The sequence below is a fragment of the Furipterus horrens genome, unplaced genomic scaffold, assembly GCF_987537825.1.
Source record: "Furipterus horrens unplaced genomic scaffold, mFurHor1.1.pri manual_scaffold_6, whole genome shotgun sequence".
NCBI lineage: Eukaryota > Metazoa > Chordata > Mammalia > Chiroptera > Furipteridae > Furipterus > Furipterus horrens.
In genome coordinates, this window is record NW_028327176.1 from 49,666,953 (window position 1) to 49,687,105 (window position 20,153).

The window sequence follows — 20,153 nt, forward strand, 5'->3', positions numbered from 1 at the left end:
ACCATAGTCTCTTTCAGTGCCTTGGTATGCAGCTTGGCATCTCCCATGCACACACAGGCCCAGCAGAGGCAGTCAAAAACTGTGGATCACTTTGTAGCTCTGAACACGTAGCCCAGGGCTGGTCCCAGGCAACTTATGACATTGACCTGCCCCCCCATAAGGCCTCAAAACCAATACACCCTGGTGGCAGGCAACAGGCCCTGCAGGGGTAAATTCTGCCTCATGGGGTCAGCTCCTGCACAGCCACTTGTACACTGTGGCTGAGGGGTATGTGTGTCTCAAATCTCACAGTCAGCCAGAGGATCAATCTCACCATGAATGGGCCAACAGCAATCAAGACTCAACTACAACAAGAGGGCTCATATAATCGATACAAGAAAACATTTATGGAGCACCAAGCTCAGGTGATCAGAGACTGCATTACTGAGACCCACAGGACACCTACTACCTAAGGCCACCATACCAAGAGTGGGAGACATAGTGGATCTACCTAACACAAAAAAACAAATACAGAGAAGCAGCCAAAATGGGGAGAAAAAAAAACATGCCCCAAATAAAAGAACAGGAGAAATCTCCAAAAAGAACTAAATGAAATGGAGGCAGACAATATACCAGTACAGAGTTAAAAAAGAATAGTTATAAGGATGCTCAAGAAACTGAGGGGAAGAATGGATAAGCTAAGTGAGTAGCTCAATAAAGAGACTAAACATAAAAAGGACAGAGAAACCGTAAAAAAAAACCAGTCAGAAATGAAGAACACAATATTTTGCTTACTACAATGCTTGCTGCTCAAGTGTAAGGTGGTACTATGACTGCTAGGCTGTTCTCCACTGCACCTTTGAGCTTTAGAAGACCAAGATACGTGTCCAGACTCATAATTTTATGGGGCCCCCTTTAAATAGTTTACTTGCTTGCCCTCACTGAACCTATTAGATTGGTCCACATTATGCATCCTGCTGGGAGTTAGTGAATTTAACCCTGTGAGTGCCAACGTCGCTGTGAGTGATGCTGACAAATTTTCCCAAAAGTGCCAGTGTCGCCCAGAGCGACTCTTTTTTTGATGGCTATAAATGTAAATAACAATGGGATAATTTGTATTTTATGTTTTGTTCTCCTTTTTTGTAGCTCAGGTTATATATTGATATAACTTTTCCTCATGTTGATTCAAATTTCAAATTTTTATGCTTGTTCAAATACTGATATATTAATTCTGTTATAATTTTTACTTACATTTTTAATGGTCTTTTAATTTCATTTATCTTTGCAATAATCGCTGAAACTCTATGCAGTGTGCATGATAAGGAAGCTTTTGCTAATGGACATTTTCATTGCTTCATGGTATAGTGTTAGCATTTTTTCCGGTGTCTCAGCAGAGTAGGTTTATTGCTCTCGCAACGGAAACGTGGAGAGTCCTTGAGACAATTGACCACCTCATATGGAGAGATAGGAACCTGAATATGGATATGTTATAGAGTGGAGGACCTTATTATATAAACATTTTACTATTATTGTATTTTTTTGCATTTCATTTTTGTTTATAAACGGTTTTTCACTGTTGATATCTATTGATATATGTCTTTAGTGTAAATGCCGTTTGTGTTCATTTTTTTGTATGTTATGAAGTTTTCTTTTTTTCAAAAATTTATGCAATATTTGGCATACTTCTTGCTTGTTATCCATGTTGCTATGTGTTTTTTCAAATTATAATCATAGGTTTTATATTATGCCATATATTATACTTTAAAAGCCATATTGAAGGAAAAAATTTATTTTTTTCTAAAATAATTGTTATAATAATTTTAATGCAGTGAATTTTTTTGCTAAATTGCGTCAAAGAACACTGCTTACAAAAGAGTGTATTTACTATATGTAGTGAAATTTTCAGCAAATTATTATGAATAATAATGCTTTTATAGACATTTTTCATAAACTCTGCATTTCTCAGCAAAATAGCCTGGCATTTCTCACATGAATTTTAGCAATTACGGATGGCACTCAAAGAGTTAATTTCTGTTGGGAGGACCCCTACCAGGCTGTAGGTGCTACCATCACCACAGCATCCCCTCCACACACCCTGTCCAGGATCACAGCTACAGTGTCACCTGCCTACACCACTGAGGAGACCATTTCCCACTGTCACCACTCAAGGTTCTACAATCCTCCCATTCAAGCCTTCCAGTAGCCCAGAATTATTAATAGTTCTTTTCTTTCTCTTCAAACCTTGTGTTAAGGGCTGACTTTCAGTAATTATAGTGCGTCTAATATTTTTATACAATGGGCAGAAACCAGAGCTCTTTTTGGGCAGCTGCTATAATTACCAGGCACATTAGCAAGCTTAACAAGAACTTTTTCCCAAGCTATTTGGCCTACCTGGCTGATTTTTTTATAAAGGTATTTATTTTTTTAAATTTCTTTTTAAAAAGATTTTATTTACTTATTTTTAGAGAGAGGGGAAGGGAGGAAGAAAGAGAGGGAGAGAAACATTGATGTGTGAAAAATACATCAATTGGTTGCCTCTCGCAGGCCCCCAACTGGGAACCTGGCCAGCAACCCAGGCATGTGGCCTGACTAGGAATGGAACCACCAACATTTCAATGCCCAACCAACTGAGCCACACTGGTCAGGGCCCTGGCTGATTTTTTAACACTGCCCTCATTTGCCTAACAGAAGGCACCCCATTCAACCCTGTAGCTTGCCCAGGTACTCTTTGGTGCTTAACCGGCTTCAATGCAGTACACTTTCATATAGTATGTGGCATTTGGCAGGAGCCCCACATGCCCTTTATAATTCTCTGTATCTTCCCAGGCACCCACGACAAGGAAGAACATGATCTACACTGTGTCCCAAGGAGCACAATCCCCAAAGCATTGAGTTTCGCAGCCCAGTCAGTCATGGGGAACCCCAAATGACATCAGCTTCCCCGAGGAGTTAGTGACCACTATGCGTCTAGTGCCCTCGCGGTCCATTACATATTTGTGGTTCTCCATATGTGCACTTCTCTTCCCCTCAACCTCTTTGCTGGCCCAGAGGAGTCCTGTATGTTCATACCAAAGTACTTTATTTAGTTTCCCTGGGACCACCCTTATACAAATCACTAAACAGGACCCTCAATCCATCTCTTTTCCTGCCTATGAAATCAAGAGCATGTGGTACACATACCGATTACATTGAGAGTAGGTCTGCTACTATTTTTTACAGGAATTGGGTTACACACCATCACAACAGGCACATAAGAACAAATTATTAAGGCAAACACCAACCTGTCAACTATATTGGCTGAATGTATTAGGCAGTTACTCCAAAGCACAGCCTAAGGTCAACAAAAACATGATTCTTTAGTGCAGATGATTTCGGATAACCATTTAGCTTTAGATTACTTATTGGTCAAGGAAAGAGATACGTGCACTATCAGTATACCACCCGCTGCATGTATATTAATAATTCTGGACAAAATAAACTTACAAAAGATGGCCCAACAGGTACCAGTATTCCATAATCTCACCCAACTTTTTAATCAAATACCTACCTTAACCTTATCCATGGGCCTTGATTTATTTTCTTGGCTGCACCCCAACAAATAGGAGGATGGTTACAAAGAGGCCTTCAAACTTCCATTTATCTACTGGTGTTCTAGACTGGCATTTTTGCTTTACTCAAATGTTTCATATGCTAGGTGACAAAAACCCTGCCAGTGGCTGTTAATATCTCCACCATCCAGACAGTGCCCTTGATGTTCCCTAAAGACTAATGTCTAGGCATCACAGGGTCAACTGTGATGAGAAAAAAAGCTATTCTGAGTTGCTGCCTAGGCATTTTACAGTATGACAACCCTGATCACATTGTTCAGAGTATGGACAGTTAGATAAGGACCTGAGTTTAGGATTCCTGCCAGAAATTCCCTCTTTGTTTTTTCCAGGGCACCTTTTAAATAACCACTTAAGAGTTGAGCCTGTGAAAAATCAGTGACCTCCACCTCAACCATATTGTAAGTAGTAAGTCTTAACCTGCTCTCTAGCTCTTGCTTCTGACCTGGACAGGAGGACTGTCCTTCCCTCAACTTAACGGACCCCAACCCCCAGTCTTCTGGAATTTGTAAGTAATAAATCTCATGACTTTACTTCCTTTGTGTGAATGTATTAAAATTACACCTTCAATCAAAACTACTCTGGGATTTCACTTTCCCAAAGTGAGAGCCCAGATGCTGAGAAAACTACCCACCTACCTTCTGTGAGTGGCTTGTGCCTGAACATTCAAGAGGTCATAATCAGCATATTAATTTAATACACCAGCTACAGGCTCCAAAACATAGCATACTATAAAGCAAAACAACTATATTAAGAGACAGAGCAAGCATAAAACCAGATATGGCAGAAATGTTGGAATTACCAGACAAAGAATTTATAATAACTACGACTAATATGCTAAGGGCTCTAATGGATAAAGTGAACAACATGCAAGAACACAAACAATATAAGCAGGGAGATAAAAATCCTAAGAAAGAATGAAAAAGAAATGCTAAAGATCAAAAACATTTGGAACAGACATGAAGAATGCCTTTGATAGGTTCATTGACTGGATATGGCCAAGGCAAGGATCTTGAGCTTCAGGATTTCTCAATAGAAACATCTAAAACTGAAAATCAAAGAGAAGAAAATTTTAAAGCCAGACCAGGACATCAAAGGACAGTAGGACAACTACAGAAGAGGTTAATATATTAGCAACATAAATACTAAAAAGAGAAGAAACAGAAGAACTGTTTAAAAAAACAATAACTAAGAATTCCCCCCCAATTAATGTCAGACACAAAAATACAGATTCCAGTATTTCAAAGAACACCAACTGGATAAATGACCCCCCACCCCTCAAGAAGAACAGAAAAACTACATCTAGACATAACATTATCAAAGTAAAGACAATCAAAGATAAAGAAAAAAGCTCTGAAAGCAGCCAGAAGGACAAAATGCCTTATCTACAGAGAAATAAAGAATGAGATCCAACTTCTCCACAGAAACCATGCAAGCAAGAAGAGAAAAGAGTGAAGTATTTAAAGTGCTGAAAGGGGGAAAAAAAAGACAACCCCAACTTAGAATTCTATACCCTATGAAATTACCCTTCAGCCTGAAAGAAAAAAATAAGACATTCTCAAACAAAAATTGAGAGCATTTAGGCCAGTAGACCTGTGCCATGCAACAAATGTAAACAGAATAACTTTACAGAGAAAAATATAGGTCAAAAACTCAGCTCTACATAAAGAAAGAAAGCATCGAAGAAGGAGTAACTGAAGGTTAAAAAAAAAACAAAAAACTTTTTTTCTTATCCTGAATTGATCTAACAAAAAAGTTTGAAATATTGCTATGTATGTGTGCATGTGTGTGAAATGAATGACAGGAATGACAAAAGGGGAGGGAGGGAAGAATCAGAATTATTTTATTGAAAGGTACTAACACTACCTGTGAAGTGGTACAGAATTATTAGAAATTGATTTCATTATAAGTATAAGTATGTTACAAACTCTAGTGCAACCACTAAAACACGTTACATATTTAGAACTGATATGCTAGAAAATGAGAAATTGTAAACATAAAATGCTCAATTAAAACAAAAAAAGAGACACAGGAGGCTTCCAGCCAAGATGGAGGCCTAGACTGACACGCTCCGTCTCCCTCCACAACTAAAAAGGAATACAAATACCGCAAAACCAGAATGAACCAGAAGTTCCAGAAAATAAATGGAAGCCCAACTTGTTAAGTTATAAAGATTTGGTGCTCATCTGGACGAGTGGGCGGGGTGAAGCCAGGGCAGAGAGGTTAAGCTGTGCTGGTGGTGGTGGTGGCAGCAGTGGCGATGGTGATGGCCAGATGGCAAAAACGCCACAGCATGGTGAGAAGGGTCGCCTGGTTGTGATGAGTGCATGGAGCTCTGCTCCCTATAGCATAGGAGGTGTGACAGCCCCGCCCAGGAAGCAAAGGTAAACACAAAACGGTCAGGATGGCACAGATCATGAATAGAGATCCTGGTGATGCAGCTGACCAGCCAGCAAATATCTAATCTAACGAAGCAGCAGATAGGAAATCTTTCTGAGGCACAGTTCAGAACTTTGTTTATAAAAATGCTTACAGACCTAACAGCAGATCTTAAACAAGATGGGGAAGGAATGAAGGCTAGTCCTGCTGAAATAAACAAAAACACACTCAAAACTAGTGGTGAGGGCAAGAAAATCAGGGATCAAATCAACAAACCGGAACATAGGGAAGGAATAAACAGTCAACCAGTGCAGAAAGAGGAAACGAGAAGTGAGGAAAATGAGGAGAGGCTCAGAAACTTATCGGACAGCTATAAGCGGGCCAACATCTGAATCACAGGGCTGCCAGAAGGTAAAGAAGAACTAGAAACTGAAAAATTATGTGAAAAAATAACGAAGCAGAACTTCCCTAACTTGGGGAAGGAAATAGACTTACAGGTCCAGGAAGCACAGAGAGTTCCAAAAAAACTGGACCCAGGGATAACCATACCAAGATACATTATAATCAAAATGTCATAAATTAAAGATAGAGAATCTTAAAAGCAGCAAGAGAGAAGAGAATTACATACAAAGGGGTCCCAGTAAGAGCATCATCTGATTTTTCAAAAGAAACTCTGCAGGCAAGAAGGGACTGGCAAGAAATATTCAAAGTAATGAAAAGCAAAAACCTACAACTACGATTATTCTATCCAGAGAAGCTGTCATTCAGAATAGAAGGGCAGAGAAAGAGCTTCCAGGACCAAGTAAAACCGAAGAAGTTCATCAGATCCAAACCAGTGTTATATGAGATGTTAAAGGGACTTGTTTAGAAGAAAGAGGATCAAAACTATGAACATTAAAATGAAAACTGTACCAAAAAAACCAACATCAGAAGCTAGGGAACCGAAACAAAGGCAAACTAAGTAGGCAACGAGAGTGTGAAAAGAATTATAGGTATGGGGAACATACTGGGGGGAGGAGGAAAGGGGGAAAGGGAGGGAGATGGTACAGGAATTAAGAAGCATAGTAGGAGGAAGTGGAGTAGACAGGAAGATGTTGAGAAGAACTATATGCACAACCAATGGGCATGGACTAAGGTGGGGTGGACAACTGGAGGGAGGATGATCATAAAAGAATACTACCATCAAATTGGACAACTTAGAATGAACAAATTCTTGGAATCATACAACTTTCCCAAATATGAAGAAATAAAGAAACACAGTCTTGAAGAAACAGAAACTGTTAACAGACTGATTACTTGTAAGGAAACTGAAACAGTAATGAAAACATCTCCAAACCAAAAGTCCAGGGACAGATGGTTCCACTGGTGAATTCTAATAAGCATTCAAAGATTAAATATTTATCCTTCTCAAACTCTTCCAAAAAAATGAAGAGGAGGAAATGCTTTCTAAATCATTTTACAATGCCAACATTACCGATACCAAAACCAGGTAAGGACAACAAAAAATAGAAAATTACAGGCCAAAATCTGTGATGAAGATAGATGTAAAAATGCCCAACAAAATGTGAGCAAATTAAATACAATGATACATTTAAAAAATCAAGTGCAATTCATTTTAGGGATGCAAAGATGGTTAAACATCTGCAAATCAACCAGCATGATATACCACATTAACAAAATGAAGGATATCAAGGAAGTAGTATGAATGACACATGGACATGGACAATGGGGCGGGGATTGACTGTGGGATAAGGGGTGGGCAGGGTGGGGAGAGATCAATGGGGGGAAAAGTGGGACAACTGTAATAGAAAAAACAATAAATTTTAAAAAGTTTAAAAAAGAAAGATAAAAGTCATATGACCATATCAATACATACAGCAAAAGCATCTGGCCCTGACCAGTGTGGCTCAGCTGGTTGGACATCAGCCTGCAAAGGGAAAGGTCACTGGTTCAATTCCCAGTCAGGGCACATGCCTGGGTTGCAGGTTCAGTCCCCAGTCATGGAGCATATGAGAGACAACCTATCAATGTTTCTCTTTTTCTCCCTCCCTCCCCTTATCTCTAAAAAATGAATAAACAAACTTGTTGTTGTTTAAAGAAAAAGCATCTGGCAAGATATAACACCCATTCATGATTTAAAACTCTCAATAAAATGGGTATAGAAACCAAAGGAGGTTAATTTTTTTAAATAGATGAATTTGGAATTAATCAAAACCTACAGAATCTAATCCTTAATCTTAATTTTTGAAGAATTAAGATTCCTAACACTTTAAGCCAAATACTATCAGTGACTCAGCTAGAACAATGAAAGCCAAGGTAAGAAGTACAAATTCTACTACCCTTTCTTTTACATTTTCTCTTTTCATGTCTAGATTTTTTTTATACCTTGGACAAGTCCATTGTTTTCTCATGACCAAACAACTTTGCTTTGATCTCTTCTACTTTTCTCCTGTCATTTTCATTTAATTCTGAAATGGAGTGGCCACACTCATGAGCCATATTAAACTTCAGATTCCAGGCTGTAAAGAAAGCATAAAACACTTGAGATCATACAATGCAAAAGTCATAATCTGTCAGTGATTTTAAGAGTACAGATCATCATTATATCTAATTTAAATGTCTACCATGTGCTTTTCAAGTGTGTGCTCTAAATTACATGACAAACTATTAATAATTACTGAGATCATTTCATTGAAAAGTCTTGATTTTTTAAAATGATACTCCACAGATTTTTCTCCAAAGAAGCTCCTTTAAATATGGTATATCATTTTTATCATAATCTTCCTTCTAATCAGGACAGTCCCTTTGTCTCCCCCATTAGCTCCTGCTACAGTTACTGCCACTGGCACAAGAGCTGATATTTTAAAATAAATGAAGCTTGGGAGTTTTCCTTTTTTTTTTTTTGAGAATCAAAATATGTATAAGTGATAAAAGGAATAGTTTAGGAAATTAATCTCAGCGAAAAGATTCCCAGGTAGGCCTGGACTGCTTATAAGTCACCCTTTAAAATATATTCCCCACACTGTCCTAAATATTTTTAATGGAATTCTACTATTAGAGATTAAAAGGTTTAATATTCTTTTTTAAGCCTCTAATCCAAGTTTTAGTGTAAAATACCTTGATTAGGTTTTTTCCAATGTCAACCTAAAATCTGCTCCAAGAATTTTATAGAAAAGGGGATAAGGTGTATATGTAGTTTTGATTGAGTAATTTAGAGCAGAGCAAACTGTGTTTGTATTTTTCTGCCTCCAAAACAAGGGTACTATAATGCAAGGATTAGAGAAACATAAGAGCTTTAGGAACACTCAAGCTATCTCTTTACCCTCCTTCAGACATCAGAACTTACTTTTCCTAAGACCCTAAACTCAAGACTAGCATTATTATTATTATTAATATTGTGATTTAGCTACATTATTGTTTAAACGGGCTTATTCTGGACTGCCAGTAGAAAATATAATCATTCTAAGAGTTCTACAAGAAAATAAATTTAGGATGCCAAACTCTTAACTTTAAATAAATTATTAAACTACAATGTTTATAAGCTTCACCTGCCTTTATAACAAATTATCAGTTCCTACCTCGTGCCCGTACCCGATATTCCTCTTCCTCTGCCTTTCTGAGTATTTGTTGAGCATGATTCAATGAGGATTCACATTTCAGAAGGTTTTTCACGTGTGCAGCCAATGAATCTACACTACTACCATCCCCATCATCACTCTCTGACACACCGTCTTCCTCTCTGCTATCTGTCATACTTGTCTTTGGTGAAGCATATGGAAATAAGTCTAGAAGAACGTCAGAAACTGACTCATAAGAATTACTGTCCCATGAGCAGGAACTTGCATCACTACCTGAATCACTTTTTATGATAGTCATCATAGGGGTAAGAATTTTATTCCCAAGTGTTCCACTACATCCTTCAGGTTCAGATCTCATTACAGATCTGGTTGCTTTATATTGCCTAAGGGTTTCATCTATTGCCATTCCAGCTTTGCTTTCTGCTTCCTGTATAGGACTTCTAACTGTAGCTGAACTAATAAACTCCCAGTTTTCAATGCATCTCTGGCATTTCAGATTCGTCTGTGTGCTAATATTCTTCTGCAAGTACTTGTTGCTTGGGTTCTCCTCTGTGAATGGCTGTCTCGAAGGCAAATCAACACTGGATTCATCAGTAGTAGGGGGTTCTTTGAAGCAAACAACCTTCTTAGATTGAATAAATGAAATATCACTAACATCTCTGAAAGGTACAAGGGGAGCAGGAAAATTGCATCGTTTCAGTGCTATATTTTCTGCCTCCATTAAAAGTGTCTGAATCTGTTTAAGAGTTTTAGAACTATTATCTGTATACTGGAATTCCTCAGAGCCAATCTCTTCAAAACCTGAAGGTTCTGGTTTATTTGCTACAAGTCTACCATCAGCTTGAGAATTTAAAGGCATATTGTTTGAGATAATACTAGAGTTAGGAGAATCCAAATTATCTATTAGTTTTTGGACATTGTCAGAAACAAGTTGGTGCTTCTCACTATGTGAATAAGTACTGGGATGAACTATTGATAACCCACTAATCTGATCAGCTTGCCCAAGACCACTTGAGAACTTCAGGGCATCTTCAGTTAGATGTCTATCTGGCAAATCCTGTTGAGAGACTACATTTGGTTTTTCTCTGTGTGAAAAAAAACTAGGAAGAGCTTTTGGTAACACAGTTTTCTGGTCATCTGGTTCAGGAATTGATACCTTCGATACATCTTCACTTAGCTGTTTCTCTGGCAATTCCTGTAGATACACAATATTAGATTTCTCTCTGTTTGAAGAGGAACTAGGGAGAGGTATTGGTATCTCAGAATTCATGTCAGTTGATTCAGGCACAGATGAAAGCTTCATACTATCTTCACTATGATGTTGTTTAAAGAAAATACTGGGCTTTACTCTCTGAGAATAAGAATTATGAAAAACTGTCAGTAATGAAGTCTTCTGGTCATCTGGTCCAATCACAGTTAAATTCTTAGGCTTCTCTCTATGTGAATAGGAAACAGAGGGAGCTGTTGATAACTCAGTCTTCTGGTCATCCGATGAAATTGCAGCTGAAATCTTGAGTTTCTCTTTAAGGGAGTAAGAACTGGAAGGTCCTGCTGCTATCTCAGTCTTCTGGTCAGCTGGTCCAGGAAAAGCAAAAACATTTAAAGCTTCTTCAGTAGTATCTGGCAATTTGTGCTGGTAAAAAATACTGGCCTTCTCTCTATATGAGTAGGAACCTGAGGGGATTATCTGTATTCCAGTCTTCTGGTCAGTTGGACCAGCAACAGCTGAAACTTCCAAAGTGTTTTCAGTAATACCTGGCAACTCCTTCTGGTAAGAAGAGATGGGGCCCTCTCTGTGTGAATAAGAAGAGGGCATAATTCGTATACCAGTCTTCTGGTCAACTGGTCCAGGAACTGCTAAAACTTTTAAAGCTTCTTTGTTATGATCTGGCAACTCTTGCTGATGAGAAATGATGGGCTTCTCTTCATGAGCGTAAGAAGTAGAGGTTACTACTGGTATCTCAGTTTTCTGATCAGCTGTTCTGGAAACCCCTAAAACTTTTAAAGCCTCTTGAGTAAGATCTTGCTGGTAAGAAATGATGGGCTTCTCTCTATATGAATAGGGACTAGATGGTATTGTAGCTACCCCAGTCTTCTGGTCAGCTGTTCCAGGAACACCTGAAAATTTCAGAGGCTCTTCAGTTAGATGACTACCTGGCAACTCTTGCTGGTAAAAAATACTGGACTTTTCTCTATGTGAGTAGGAACTAGAAGGTTCTGATGGTAACCCAGTCTTCTGGTCAGATGATCCAGGAACAGTTGAAACTTTCAGAGCCTCTTCAGGTAAATGACTCTCTATCAAGACCTGTGGGTAGAAAATAATGGGCTTTTCTCTATACAAGTAGGAACTAGAAGGTTCTGATGGCAACCCAGCCTTCTGGTCAGCTGGTCCAGAAGCCTCTTCAAGTAGGTGACTGTCTGGCAAGGACTGTGGTGAGATAAAAATATGCTTCTCTCTGTGTGGATAGGAAATAGAGGCTATCATTGGTATCCCAGTCTTCTGGTCAACTGGTCCGGGAACAGCAATAACTTTCAGAGCCTCTTCTGGTAGATGACTGTCTGGCAAGCCCTGTGGATTGAACATAAAGGGCTTCTCTTTATAATAGTAAGAAGCAGGGGTCACTGTTGGCATCCCACTCTTCTGCTCAGCTGGTTCAGGAACAGCTGAAACTTTCTGAGCCTGTTCAGTTAAATGACTGTCTGGCAACTCCTGCTGGTAGAAAATACTGGGCTTTTCTCTACGTGAGTTGGAACTAGAGGGTACTGTTAGAGCACCAGTCTTCTGGTCACCTGGTCCAGGAACCGATGAAACTTTCAGAAACTCTTTAGTCAGATGACTGTCTGGTAATGCCTGCTGATAAAAAAAACTGGGCTTCTCTTCAAATGAATAGGGCCCAGAGGATTCTGATGGTATCCCAGTGTTCTGTTCAGATGGTCCCAGAACAGATGAAACTTTTAGAGCCTCTTCAGTTAGATGACTATCTGGAAACTCCTGCTGGTAAGAAATAATGGGTTTCTCTCTATGTGAGTAGGCACTAGAGGGTACTGTTTGTAGCCCAGTGTTCTGGTCAGCTGATTCAGGAAGAGATGAAATTCTCTGAGCTTGTTCAGTTAGATGACTTTGTGGCAACTCCTGCTGATAAAAAGAACTGGCATTCCCTCTATTTGAGTGGTAAGTAGGGGGTATTACTGGTATCCCAGTCTTTTGTTGAGTTGGTCCAAGGCCAGCTGACACTTTCAGAGCCTGTTCGGTTAGATGACTTTCTGGCAATGTCTGTTGATAGAAAATATGGGGTTTCTCTCCATGTGAGTAAGAAGTAGAGGTTACTGCTGGTATCCAACTCCTCTGGTCAGCTAGTCCAGGAGGAGGTGAAACTTTCAGAGCCTGTTCAGGTAGATGACTCTCTGGCAACTCTTGCTGGTAGAAAAGACTGGGCTTCTCTCTATGTGAGTAAGAAGTAGAGGACACTGATGGTAACCCTGGTTTCTGCTCAGTGGATCCAGGAGCAGCTGACACTTTCAGAGCCTGTTCGGTTAGATGACTTTCTGGCAATGTCTGTCGATAGAAAATATGGGGCTTCTCTGCATGTGAGTATAAAGCAGAGGATACTGCTGGTATCACAGTCGCTTGATCAGCTGTTCCAGGAGTGGCTGAAACTTTCAGAGCCTGAACAGTTAGATGACTGACTGGCAGCTGTTGCTGGGAGAAAACAATGTGTTTCTCTCTATGTGAAAAGGAACTAGAAGGTACTGTTGTCTTCTCACTCTTCTGGTCAGCAGGACCAAGAACAGCTAAACCTTTTGGAGCCTCTTCAGTTTGATCACTACTTGGCAATGTCTGTTGGTAGAAGATACCATGCTTCTCTCCAAGTAAGTAGGAACTTGGAGGGACTGTAGATGGGCCGATCTTCTGGTCAGCAGGTGCAGGAACAGCTGAAACTCTTAAAGCCTCTTCAGTTAGATGACTATCTCTTATGGCCTGTGGGTAGAAAATACTGGTCTTCTCTCTTAGTGAGTACGAACTAGAGGGTAGTGTTGATATCCTAGTCTTCTGGTCAGCTAGTTCAGGAATAGCTAAAACTTTTAGTGTCTCTTCAGTTACATGACCATCTGACAGTATCTGTCTGTTGAGACTGTCAGTATGTAGACCAATAATATTTTCCACAGAAGATCTTACAGCCAACTGAGTCAAGTTCTCAGGGGTCAAGTATACATAAGATCCAATATCTGAATCTCCAGAAGTGGTACTGATGTTTGCTTTCAAGTTGGGTTGGGTAATTTCAGTTATGCCTTCTTCAGAAATATCTGCTAAAAAAAATAAGAAATTTGATAATACTGATTAAAGTATGTATTTTTTGAATTAAAAAATATATCTTTTATTCACTAAAAGAAAACAAGCAATCCCTTCCTTGGGACTTTACATTCTTTTAGAAAGAAATCCTACAGAAATAATCATCAAAGGACATAAATATTTACACTCAAAAGATATTTATTACAAAGCTATTTAAAGCAGCACTCTAATGTGTAAATAATTTAAATATTAAAATACAGAACAAAAGATTAAAAATAGCAGTATAGGCCTTGGCGAGGTAGCTATTTTGGTTACAGCATTGTCCCAATACACCAACTTGTGGTTCAATCCCCAGTCAGGGCACATACAAGACCCTTCTGCTCTCTCTCTAAAATCAGTAAATAAAACAGTAACATTTAAAAATAGCAGTATAGTCATTTCATAAAATATTATGCAAATCTTTAGGTGATTTTTAAAGAATTTTCAAAGTGGTATGAAAATGTTTATTCTAGGATTTGATTTTGCACTCCTCCTAAGCTAACAAGGTAGCTTGTTACTGTGTCATATATGCTGGCTTAAGATACGACAATCCTCAATCAAGAAAAAATATTTCATTCAATGGCATAATAGAGGATCATCAGCTTATTTTCACGGGTTGTCTTTCTCCCAAGTAATACAAGGGCAATGCAATATGGTCCAGATGGATGCTATGCTAATAAGTGCACCCATAATAAGATATGTATTTTTAACTATATGAAACTGTAAATTCTCTAAAAGTTACACTAGGAACTTTGAACTTAATTCTATATGGCATATGTAGTCAGAATCGTATTGCAGAAATATGGGTTCTGGGTGGGGAGGGGAATGCAAAACTGTAAACAGTATTAACTGAACTTTCTGCAACAACAGAAATGTTCTATATTTGCACTGTCAAACAGTAATTCTAAATAAAAAGTAGTTCTAATGGCAGTAGAAAGTGACTGCAATAACAATGATAATATTTGACAAATAATGCATTCATTCAAAAAAAATGAATGTTTAGCATAAGCCAGTCACTATTATAGATATAGAACAAAGGGCAATAAACAAACACATAAAGCTTACAATCTAATTCTGCCTCACAAAGCTTTCATTCTAATAGGAAGAAACAGAAAAAGTAAATTGGTAAATCATATAGTATACACACCAAATATTTATACTTTACAGATAGAAAAACTGAGTTTCAAAGGTAATGATATAACAGTGCTGCTCAATGTAAAGACCTTGTTAGATTCTGATTCAGTAAGTCTGGAGTGGGATCTCAAATTCCACATTTCTAACAAGCTCCTAGGTAATACCCAATACTATTGATCCTTAGACCATGTTTTGAGTAATAACATATTTTTCTAGAGTTGTACAGTGAGTAAATGACAAAAACTGGCACTTTAGCCTTCTAATTCTAACTGAAACTTTTGAACTTTTCATTACAACAGACTGCCATTCTGAACCCACTGGTGAGCTTCAAAAAGGCAGCTGAAAATAGAATAAAATAAGTACTGAATTGTAAAGTAAAAAAGTAAAAATATCAAGAATTAACTCAAGAGAACTAACAAAAAAATGTCTACTTCACAGTAACTTTAGAAGGATATGGGTTATGGAAATTTTTGTGAGAAAAAAAGGCTCAAGAAGTTAAATCAAAACAGATTAATAAACTGAACAACCAACAGGTCAAAAAAGATATCAAAAGAGAACTAAAAATACCTTGAGACAAATTAAAATGGAAATACAACATACCAAAACTTAAGAGAAGCGATTAAAAAAGTTCAAAGAGGGAAAAGGCCGCTGCGGAGCTCCAGACAGGGAGAGCTCCTGGGCAGGAGAGCGGTGCTGGGCCCAGCGCATTGACGGATCACGCCAGAGTCCTGCAGAACAAAGGGAGGGTGTTGGGGCGGGAAGGGAGGTAGTGTGCGCAGGCGTGTAGGCAGGGAAGCGAGCGGAGGCTGTGACTCGAGAGGGGAGATGGTTTGGGGGCGGGGAGAAGGGCCTGCGCCGAAAAGCCACTGCGGAGCTCCAGACTGGGGGAGAGCTCCTGGGCAGGAGAGCACCGCTGGGTCCGGCACTTTGACGTTTCGCGCCAGAGTTCTACAGAACAAAGGGACAGTCTTGGGGCAGGGAGAGAGGTAGTGCTCGCTGGCAGGCGCAGGGTGGCCCAACGGTGGGAAGGCGTAGCTGGACAAGCCCGAGGAGGACTGAGGGTGCCGCAGGAGGGGACAACTGAATGCAGCTTACAGCAGAGCGGCGGTAGGCCCATGAATAAAAGACTAGGAACCCCAGAATCAAGTAGGATCTTCCCAACGCCTGCCAACCAACCAGAAAAGATTTCAAACCCATGGAATTTTGACTAGGGGCAGACCCAGGAAGGAAGGAAGGGGGAAAAAACAAACAAACAAAACCAGAGACTGTGCCTGAAAGTTGAATTGAGTTAAAATCCTTTCATCCTTTTATTTCTTACTCTCTCTTACTGCCCCTCCCTTTCATTCTTATTCTCTCTTCTCCCCTTCTCTTCCCGCCTTTCTCTCTTTAGCATGTCTCTCCATCCTATTCTTGGTTAATTTTTTAATTTCATTTTTTCCCTTTCCTTCCTATTCCTTTCTTCTTATTTCCTTCCCTCCCACTTATCTTCGTCCTCCCTCCCTTTCCTTTCTCTTTCTTTCCTTCTTTCATGCTAAGTACTTTCAATTTTATTAAATTTCTTTCCTTATTTCGTCCCCCTTCCCTCTCCATTCATCTTTTTCTTCTTTCCCTTCTCTCTCTCTCTATTCTTTCTCTCTATTCTACTTTATTTTCTAATCTTTTAATTTTTAAATTTTAAATTTAATCTACTCCCCTCCCTCTTCTCCCTCCCCTTCTTACCCTTTTTCTCTCTTCTCCCCACCCCTTCTCTCCTTTCTCTCTCTCGTATTTCTCTCCTTCATCCTATCTTTTGTCAATTCTTTAATTTCAATTTGTCTCCCTCTCTACTCTCTCCTCTTCCTATTTCCTTCCCTCCCCCTTATTCTCTCCCTCCCTACCTCCTCTTCTTCCTTTCCTTCTAAGTACTTTTAATTATATTAATTTTTTTCTTTATTTTGCCCTCCTCTCCCTTTCCACTCATTTCTTTTTTCGTCCCTTTCCCATGTCTTATTCCTCTCTCTCTCTATTCTCTTTCTTCCTATCTCTCTATTTTATATCATTTTTAAATCTTTTAATAATTTTAATTTTAATTTATTCCTCTCCCTCTTCTCCCTCCTTCTTCTTTCTCTTTCCTACCTTCCCCTTCTCTAAGTTCCCTCTCTCTTCCTTTCTTGCTATTTTCTATTCTGTATTTTTATTCTTGAAAAATCCTTTCTCTATTCTGTTTCCTACCTTCTAACCCCCATATCCCTCTGCTTCAATTTTTGGCCACCTGTCTGCTTGGATGTCTATTGTGTCTATCCTCCCTTCCACACTAAACATACAGTATATACCTACTATATAAACCTAATACCATACACTTCTACTTTCTCACTTCATACTGCAACCCTCTCCTTTTCAAACATATAGTGTAAATGTTAATTGCTGTCTTGCATAGCCTTGACCCCAATTGCTAATATTATTACGCTATCACCTTCTCTCTCAAATATCACCTTTCCTTCATTTAAAACAACTCCTATCTGTTTCTCCTATGAAATAAGAGTCTTAATATCTCCACAAGTTTATTAATACTGGCTCATTTGCAGCCGGTAGTAAGACTGTAGTTGGGGGAGATATTGGAGGGTGTGGGTTTCTTGCCTGGGTTGTGTGATTACGTTTTAACAGCACCTCCACAAAAGAACTCAAGATAAGGTGGGCAGAGTGACTCTAAATCAACTAACCAAAGAAAAAGACCCACCAAAGAATAGCTGAAATACAACCAGACAGATTAAACAAACAACATAAAGGGCAACACAAGAGCATCCGGCTCAGAAGATCAAAGAAACTGCACCACTGAATCCCCCAGATCTCCTATAAAGAATCTCATATCAGACAAGTGAGACATCAAAGCAGACAAATCTAATAAACAAAAACAAACAAGAAGAATTCAACATGGGGAGATGTAGAAACAACCTCCCAATGAAAGGAAAAGAGGAATCCCCAGAAAGAGAGATAGATAGAACAGATATAGGCTAACTATCAGACACGGGATTTAAAAAAAAATGGTTATTATCAAACTTACTAACCTTGACAACCTCAAAGAAACTACAAGAAACTTCAGGAAAATTACCAAAAACTCCAAGGAAACTACAAAGAACTGCAGGGAAGCTACAAGGAACTTACAGAGAACTACACCAGCATAAAAAAGGAAATAGAAAATATTAATAAGAACCAGGAAGAAATGAAGAATACAATTTCTGAATTGAAGAACACAGTAGAATCAACCAAAAGCAGACTAAATGAAGCAGAAGATCGGATCAGTGAATTAGAGGACAATGTAGAAAAAAATTCCCAGACAATAAAACAAAACGATAAAATATTAAAAAAGAACGAATAGAGTTTAAGAGAACTGCAGGCCAACATGAGACAAAACAACTTTAGAATCATAGGGATACAAGAGGGAGAAGAGGAAGAAAAAGGGATAGAAAATCTGATTGAAAAATTAATGATAGAAAATTTTCCTAACTTAATGAGAGGAAAAGTCATACAAATCCAGGAAGCACAGTGGGTCCCAAGGAAGATAAACCCAAACAGGCCCCCCACAAGACACATCATAATTCAAATGGCAATATTCAAAGACAAAGCGAGAATCCTAAGAGCAGCAAAAGAAAAACAATGAATAACATACACGGGAGCTCCGATAAGGCCAGTAACTTATTTCTCAACAGAAACTCTACAAGCCAGACGGGAAGGGCAAAAAATATTTCAAGCAATGAAAAGCAAAGGCCTACAACCAAGAATACTCTACCCAGCAAGGCTCTCATTTAAAATGGAAAGTGAAATAAGGAGTTTCTCAGACAAAGGAAGACTAAAAGAATACATCTCCACCAAACCAGCACTGCAAGAGATGCTAAAGGGAATGCTATAAGAAAAAGAAGAAAACAAGAGAAGGAGAGGAACACAAGTACAAAGGGAAATGAATAAATACATGTCAATAATAACCTTAAATGTAAATGGATTAAATGCTCCAATTAAAAGACATAGGGTAACAGAATAGATAAGAAAACAGGACCCACATATCTGCTGTATAGAGGAGACAAACCTCAAAACAAAAGATTTACACAGACTGAAAGTGAAGGGATCGAAAAAAGTTTATTAAGCAAATGTACATGAAAAAAAAGCTGGGGTATGAATACTTGTACCAGACAAAACAGACTTTAAAGCAAAGGCCATAAAAAGAGACAAAGAAGGACATTACATAATACTTAAAGGAAACATCAATCAACAAGATGTAACCCTTATAAACATATATGCACCAAACACAGGAGCACCCAAATATGTAAAGACAATTTTGAAAGACTTCAGGAAGGATATACACAGCAACACACTCACAGTAGAGGACTTTAACATACCATTGTCAACAATGGACAGATCTTCGAAGCAAAAAAACACCAAAGATATTGAGGCATTAAACAACACCCTAGACCAAATGAAATTAGTTGATATATATAGAACATTTCACCCCAAGGAAGCAAAATATACATTCTTTTCAAGTGCACATGGAACATTTTCAAAGATAGACCACATGACAGGACATAAAACAAGCCTCAACAAATTCAAGAAAACTGAAATTATATCAAGCATCTTCTTAGATCACAACAGCTTAAAATTGGAAATCAACTTTATGGAAAAAACTCAAAAACATTCAAACTCATGGAGAATGAATAACATGCTATTAAATAATGAGTGGGTTAACAATGACATCAAGAAAGAAATCAAAAAGTTTCTGGAAACAAATGATAACGAACACAAAACAACCCAAAACCTATGGGATACAGCGGAAGCAGTCCTGAGAGGAAAGTTCATAGCAATACAGGCCTACCTAAAAAGGATAGAAATCTCTAATTAAAAATCTAACCCTACAGCTACAAGAACTAGAGAAAGAACAACAAGCAAAGCCCAGAGCAAATAGAAGGAAGGAAATCATTAAGATTAGAGCAGAATTAAATGATAGAGACTAAACTAACAATTCAAAAGATCAACAAAAGTAGAAGCTGGTTCTCTGAAAAGATAAACAAAATTGACAAGCCTTTAACCAGGCTCATCAAGAAAAAAAGAGAGACGACCCAAATAAATAAGATCAGAAATGAAAGAGGAGAAATAACAACTGATACCACAGAAATACAAAGA

At 38.5% G+C, this 20,153-nt stretch overlaps 1 protein-coding gene across 1 annotated transcript in view; it reads right to left on the reverse strand.

The window, feature by feature from the left end:
- Positions 1 to 20,153, reverse strand: part of ALMS1 (ALMS1 centrosome and basal body associated protein) — a 199,904-nt gene that overhangs the window by 93,567 nt on the left and 86,184 nt on the right. Inside the window, exons 11-12 of the mRNA XM_090281447.1 lie at positions 9,542 to 13,849; positions 8,349 to 8,482 (exon numbers count right to left, since the gene is read on the reverse strand). Of these exons, the coding sequence (XP_090137573.1) occupies positions 8,349 to 8,482; positions 9,542 to 13,849 (4,442 nt within the window). The remainder of the gene's footprint in view (positions 1 to 8,348; positions 8,483 to 9,541; positions 13,850 to 20,153) is intronic.